This window comes from Galeopterus variegatus, unplaced genomic scaffold, assembly GCF_000696425.1.
Source record: "Galeopterus variegatus unplaced genomic scaffold, G_variegatus-3.0.2 Scaffold2115, whole genome shotgun sequence".
NCBI classification, from domain to species: Eukaryota; Metazoa; Chordata; class Mammalia; order Dermoptera; family Cynocephalidae; genus Galeopterus; species Galeopterus variegatus.
Genome location: NW_007728226.1, coordinates 307,146 through 314,279, shown reverse-complemented (window position 1 = coordinate 314,279; position 7,134 = coordinate 307,146). Strand labels below are relative to the sequence as shown.

At 37.4% G+C, this 7,134-nt stretch overlaps 1 protein-coding gene across 2 annotated transcripts in view; it reads left to right on the top strand.

Annotated features, from left to right (window-relative positions):
- The first annotated feature begins 1,699 nt into the window (after positions 1-1,699).
- AASS (aminoadipate-semialdehyde synthase) overlaps positions 1,700-7,134 on the top strand; it is a 34,302-nt gene continuing 28,867 nt past the window's right edge. Inside the window, exons 1-6 of one of the 2 annotated variants that reach the window (XM_008580516.1) lie at positions 1,700-1,778; positions 3,422-3,489; positions 3,597-3,743; positions 4,514-4,592; positions 4,715-4,842; positions 6,939-7,087. In XM_008580516.1, the coding sequence (XP_008578738.1) occupies positions 1,721-1,778; positions 3,422-3,489; positions 3,597-3,743; positions 4,514-4,592; positions 4,715-4,842; positions 6,939-7,087 (629 nt within the window). In that variant the 5' untranslated portion in view covers positions 1,700-1,720. The remainder of the gene's footprint in view (positions 1,779-3,421; positions 3,490-3,596; positions 3,744-4,513; positions 4,593-4,714; positions 4,843-6,938; positions 7,088-7,134) is intronic. The other variant, XM_008580517.1, reaches the window with a different exon arrangement.

Here is a 7,134-nt window from a genome sequence, read left to right as displayed (position 1 = left end):
AAAAAAAAAAAAAAAAAAAAAAAAAAAAAAAAAAAAGAAATGAGAACATGAGACTAGGGAGAGTATAGGAGAGTTCACAAACAGTAAAAGCAATGGAGGAAAATATGTTTTATATAGGAGAATAAAATACTTTACTATTTAAAATACACTAGATCTGGTTGATAGTTAATATATAGCATTTCTGAAGAACAGACTTAAAAGTAACTAGTGGAAATATTATAAGAAGAATCTCCCACTTTAAGCAAATAAACTGTTTAAGTCTACTTTAGGAACTTTTTTTTTTCTGTTATGTGAACTTTTGATAATTACAAGAAAATTAATAAAAACAGACAGACCCAGCAGGACTGCTTTTTGGCAGCATTTTGTAACCAATTACCTAGAGATGAATGAATGTTAAATATGGTTAAATTCATGAATATGGTAAAAATCATATGATCTTTGAGGAAATGAAATGACTGTTTAAAACATTCTGTGGTTACAATGTCTCAATAGCTGTTAAGGATGAATTAATAAAGCATCCCCAAGAGAAAGGAAAGGTTTCTAAGGAAAGAGAAAGAATGTTTTTAGTGAAGGTGAGGGAGAGAAATGCAGGCAGCATGTGCTACTTTTAAAATGATACTTACCAGTAAAAGATGGAGAGAGAAAAAGAGAAGGAGAGAGAGACAGAGACAGAGAAACAGACACAGGGAAAGATATTCGTGTATGAATTTGAGAGGGAATGTTATTTTTAAGGTAGAAGAGACCTAGGTTTATTTAGAATGTCAGAGGAACAATGTCAAAAGGGATGATCTAGGAAAGAGGTTCAAGAAGAGTGGTCTTGAAGGACAAGGAAAAAAGCTGAGATTTGATCACAGGGATTTGTCTGAGGAGGGAGTCATTTTCTTTGAGACCAGAAGGAAAGGTGTGAGGATGACCGAGCCTGTATATATATTTAGAGATGGTGCTGGGCAGGTTGTGGGGAGGGGGGAAGTGGTCAAAAAGTTTACCGAACTCCTGCCTTTATTATTTCATTACCTAACTCCAAAGGGCATTTAGCACCCGCTAGGACCATTCTTTCATCTCTAATTACAAATCTACAATTGGTTTGTGATCTGACATTTTCTAAATATTTTATGGTGCACCCGATGGTGATAACTTATGTTAACAAGTCAAAATAGGGGCCGGCCCGGTGGCGCACTGGCGCTCCCGCCCGAGGGTTCGGATCCCACATACGGACCGGTTCCCGCTCGCTGGCTGAGCGAGGCGCGGGAGCAGCGCCGAGGTTTGCGATCCCGTTGCCGGTCCCCGGTCCGGTGCGGGGGCAGCACTGAGGGTTGCGATCTGGACACGGAAAAAAGACAAAAGACAAAAAAAAAAAAAAAAAAAAAACAAGTCAAAATATATTTTTTAAGAGGAAAAAATGTGAACTACTTACTTGCTTGTATATGTACTTTATTCTTTGAAGTTAAGCTTGATGGATGTGGTTGAGAAATTTTTTATCCTTTCATCAGGAAATTCGACTTATTGATTATGAGAAAATGGTGGATCACAGAGGAAAAAAAAAAAAAAAAAAAAAAAAAAAAAAAAAAAAACAAGTCAAAATATATTTTTTAAGAGGAAAAAATGTGAACTACTTACTTGCTTGTATATGTACTTTATTCTTTGAAGTTAAGCTTGATGGATGTGGTTGAGAAATTTTTTATCCTTTCATCAGGAAATTCGACTTATTGATTATGAGAAAATGGTGGATCACAGAGGAACACGGGTGGTGGCATTTGGACAATGGGCAGGTGTGGCAGGTAGGTATGCCAGGGCTCCCACATCATCCACACTCTACATTTGGAAGTAACTGTGTGTTTTCTCTCTTCTGCGGCAAGGGAATGAGAGTGTTTATTTCCAGAGATAAAAGTAAAAATGGGAGTATGCTGGAGGGTGATGAATATGGGAGGAGTAGAGTACAAAGATAAATTGTTAAAATATATTTTATTACAAAAATTAAGAAGAAAAAGAGAGCAGGGAGAAAGATAACAACTATAAACAGGCTCTGACTTTTTAGGTAGTTCCATTTGGAAGGTTAGAAGGAGAGAGCAGTTTGATAAAGAGATAATGGGAAGTAGAAGACAGGAAAAAAGTGGAGAAAAGTACAGGGGTAGGAACCGACAGAGGAACAGTCTAGAAAGAACAACAGCTGGAGTATGGGAAAAAACTCTGCTTGATATTTTGTCCCAGGTAGTACTTTGAACCTTCTTCAGTTGAAAAATACCATAATATGTCATAGCTCTGTATCATATTAGACGATTCAAAGGCCTAATAAGGAAGGTCATAATTTTAGCATTATTTGTTTGGCTTTGTTACATGAGAAAGTGGAAGATTCCTCATTGTGGTTTATGTCACTGAGGTTTCATCTTGATCAGTCTGCCTTTGCCTCCTTGGGTTTAAACTCTTTTTAAACTGTATTCCTCAAAAAATATGGTTGATAGTATCATGTTTAATTGTGCAAAAAATAAAATTATTTGGAATCCTAGGGTACTTATACAAATAGCACTCTTTCTTTTTCTACCATTTACTCAAAAAATTGTCATTCAGATAGGTTGGAAAAATTTTAAATATTATATACTCTTAGAACTGAGCAATTTCAGAAAATCCATAAATTTTACCCTAATTCACCTGCTTCTGAAATAGTAAAGAAATCTAAGCAAAATTTTGAAACTCATGAAATTCTTTTCACTTAGAAGCAATTCATTGTTTTTTATTTTAATCCTCAGTTTGTACCTTTTCTTATCCAACATATAAATCAGCTTTATTAAAGTAACAGAAAATTAAATTTCTCAACATGGAAGGAGTGATAGGTAGACTTCTGATGGCCGCTCTTCCCAGGGTCTTTCAGGACTCACCCAGAGGAATTTTGTCTGTCTGGAGAGAATTAATACATCATAAATAACTTGATTAATTCAGAAGCCACCACATTCAGAAGTAGCACCACACCAAGGATGTGGTTCTTATTCTTTGTGAAGTATTTAGACAAGTAAACACACAAGTACAATGTCAGTGTTAATTGTTACAGGAAGGGCATTTAAGTGGAGTTGGCTGTTGGAGAAGCTCCTTTAAAAAAGTGCTTTTGAAGTTGAGGTGTGAAGAATGATTAAAAACTACTCAAGGAAGTAGGAGACGGGGGGAGTAGAAGTGTGCAAAGCCGGAAGGGAAGAGGAGAGAAAAAGCAGTTTTGAGGAACAGAAATAAGTTCGGTATAATTAGAGCGTAGATGAGGATGCTGCTGGGTTAGTGCATTTGATGGCAGAAAGTTGAGGGGATGGATCAGCTCCAGTGAGTCCCCTTCCAAATCTGAAATGCTGTGGTGTGTTCTTCCTCGGGGCACCGAGCAGAGAGAACAGCCTCAGCTACCCCCACTAATGGTCTTTCTATTGGTCTGATTCTGCAATAGGGATGATCAACATTTTACATGGAATGGGTTTAAGGCTCCTTGCTTTGGGACATCACACACCGTTTATGGTGAGAGATGGTTATTTTGCTTATTTTTTTGAAAGTACATATTGCACTTTAAGAATAGAAAGATGTCAGCTGGTGAACTGACTTGAATTGTGTGTGCTTGCTTCCAGCACATTGGCATGGCTCATAACTACAGGAACAGCAGTCAGGCTGTGCAAGCCGTCCGTGACGCTGGCTATGAAATATCTCTGGGGTTGATGCCAAAGTCAATAGGGCCCTTAACATTTGTGTTCACGGGGACTGGTAATGTATCCAAGGTAAATTTTACCTACCTTTTTTCCACAACGCTGCCTGAAACTGTAATACTAACCCAAAGAATGTTTCTTTTCTTTCTTTATATAAAGGGATAATTTATTGTTAATGGTGTAAAGGTCCGTTCTTAGGGTGATCTGTTAATGGTGTAAAGGTCCGTTCTTAGGTGATCTCCATCACTGAGATGTTCAAAAGTTTGGAGGTGACCCGAGAATGTACACTTTTCAAGATTACTTGGAGTTTTGCCACTAAAATATTAGGAAGATTAATTAAAGACTGGAATTAATACTTTCTTTCTTCTGGGATGATTTTAAGAATGCATTTGTAATCTCCCATAGAAACTTGTAAAATGCTTCTTTCTTCAAAGATAATATTTTACAAATAAGACATCACTTTTACTATTATATTGTGAGGTAAGCATCTGATTTTTCTTTTGTAGGAAATATAGTTTGCCCATTTAAAGTAATTTTTGCAATGAATCAAAAAGCAGATAGAAATATTTTATTGTACCCTCATATCTAAATGCTCTTATTGATACTCGAGTAATTTAAGTAAAAAAAAAAATTAAAGCCTATTCTGTGTGTTGTTCAAGCTGGAATAAAAGCTGGTTTGTAGGTGTGTGCAAGAAGCTCATCTATACTGTGTGGCAGTTCCATTTGGTGGGGCGGGGGACGGGGAGTATATAATGTGGGAAAAATGAGTTGGTATCTTTGCAGGAAACCATGTTGGCTCTTTCCTATTGATTTTTGGAATTTTACTAATGTGTTATTTATAGGGAGCCCAAGAAATCTTTAATGAGCTACCCTGTGAGTATGTGGAGCCCCATGAATTAAAAGAAGTTTCCCAAACTGGAGGTAAGGGACGAGGGGCGACTGTAACTTTTACTATTTTTAACAGTCTCTGTGTTACAATATTTAATCACCGTAAATCCTTATCATTTGTTACCAGTTTTACTGATTTCTTTCTCCTCTGCAAGACCTCAGAAAAGTATATGGGACAGTGTTAAGTCGCCATCACCATCTTGTCAGAAAAACAGATGGCATTTACGATCCTGTGGAGTATGACAAATATCCTGAGCGCTACATAAGTCGTTTTAATACTGATGTGAGTATCATATTCAGCTGTTGAGTTGGCTGCTTATGATGCACTACATAGGCTGCTTTCACAGAGGGAAATTAGGAATGTGTACATTGGTTTTCAGTTCCCCATATTGATTTGTGAATCTGTTGGGTGTCACAAGTTGGCCTTAGGACTTGCTGGCTTTCGTCGGTGTTTGGAGTGGTCTTTACTTAATAGTTTTGGTGGTTTTTGTGGATACACCCTTTGCTTCACTGCCTCTGTTTCTACTTCAGATCTGCATGTGCCCAATAGCTCTAAGCCACTTACTGTGGATTTCTGTTTTCTCTGTTTATCCTGGACTAGTTAGCACTGTTGGCAAAGACAACATAGGTATATCCCTTCTATGGCCACAATTTGCCATCATAGCCTCAGCCAGCCATCTTGAAATACATGCCGTTGATTATGGGGCCACCATGAAATAGTGTGGCTACACAAGCACAGACCACCCCACTGTGTGAACAAGCTACTTACAAATCAAATCCTTCTAATGGGGACACATTAGGCTCATCTTATAAGAAGTACAATATATTTGTGTGTTCTGTAGTAATTAGCCATGGAGAAATCCTCCCCCAAACAAACCAACAAGCCAAAAGATAAACAAAACAAAAATTGCATGCATTTATTGTTACTGTGGAAAGGAATGCTTTCAATAATTTTAAATATGTTTAACAACATAGCATTTTTAGATTCTGATATGAAATTTAGTTGTTATAGAATGTAGAGCATGTTAAAGAGAAAGACTTTTACCTTTAGCTTGAGATGTTTTGTAAAACTAGTTTCAAACTGAAAAATTCTGAATCTGGTAAATTTCCATCCCTTCTCTTTTCCCCAATCACAGGAGTATTGGTGATTGGATACATCCTAAAACTTGTAATAACCTAGTTACCATGTAGGCATATATGTAGCACATTTCTCCGTGGAGCTTACAGATGTTATCTGATTTAATCTTCACAGCATTCCTTTGAGGAATGGGGTATGTTATTATCCCCATCTGGCAGGTAAGGAAAATAGAGCCCAGAGAAGTTGTGGTAACATGATTTAGATTACGCCCTACTGGTGGTCAAGCTGGAAATAGAGTTCTAGGTCAGTTGACTCTCTGTCCTTTCCATTTTCTTTGCTATGTAATACATTATAAAATGAAAATACAGTACTTATATATGTGTTATGTTCATATATTTCTCTACCATGGGGTGATTCTACACTGAGATCTAGGTGGGTATTTATTATGTTTGCATCAAAAGATGGCCACTGACCGGAAAAATAAAAAAGTTCAATAGAAGTAACATTTATTATTTATTAATTTATTTATTTATCCCAATTTAAATACATTTTTTTTTCCTTTTTATCTTTTTTACTGACTGGTAACAGGATCGCATCCCTCGGTGTTGCGCCTGCACTGCGCTCAACCAGTGAGTGGGAACCGGTCTCCACATGGGATCCGAACCCTCGGCGGGAGCGCCACCGCGCTCCCAGGTGGCGCACTCTCCAGTGTGCCACCGGGCCAGCCCTAAATACATTTTTAAAATTAATTCATTAATTAATTTATTTTTATTTATCATTATACAATGTAATTGATTTTTGTGGCTCTATATCAATTCCTCCCTTTCCCCCCTCCCTTTCCTCCTTTCTCATCCTTGACAACCTCAGTTCTATTTTCTTCTCTTAAAAATTTCAGTGAATTATTGTGATTGTTGGTTTTTTTTGTTCTTTCTTTATTTTTATTAGCTCAAACATATAAGAGAACATATGGTATTTCTCTTTCTGTGCCTGGCTTTTTTCACTTAATATAATTTTCTCTAAGTTCATCCACGTTGCTGTGAATGGCAGTATTTCGTTTTTTTTTTTTTTAGCAGAGTAGTATTCCATTGTGTAAGTATACCATGTTTTCCTTATCCACTCATCCTATGATGAGCATTTCAGCTGGTTCCATATCTTGGCTATTGTAAACAGAGCTGCAATAAACATGGGGGTACAGCTGTCCCTTTGACATGATGATTGGACTCTACTGATAGCTCTCCTTAAGGACACTGTATTAAAACGGGCTGTTTCCTATTTCATTGCACTTGGAACTTGATTTACAGATTGCACCCTATACAACTTGTTTAATTAATGGAATCTACTGGGAACAAAACACCCCTCGCCTACTAACCCGCCAAGATGCTCAGAGTCTCCTGGCTCCAAGCAAGTCCTCAGTTGCTGGTGTTGAAGGCTGCCCCACTTTACCACACAAGTAAGGACTTTGCTTTAGGAACAATGGCAGTTTAGCAGCAGCCCATT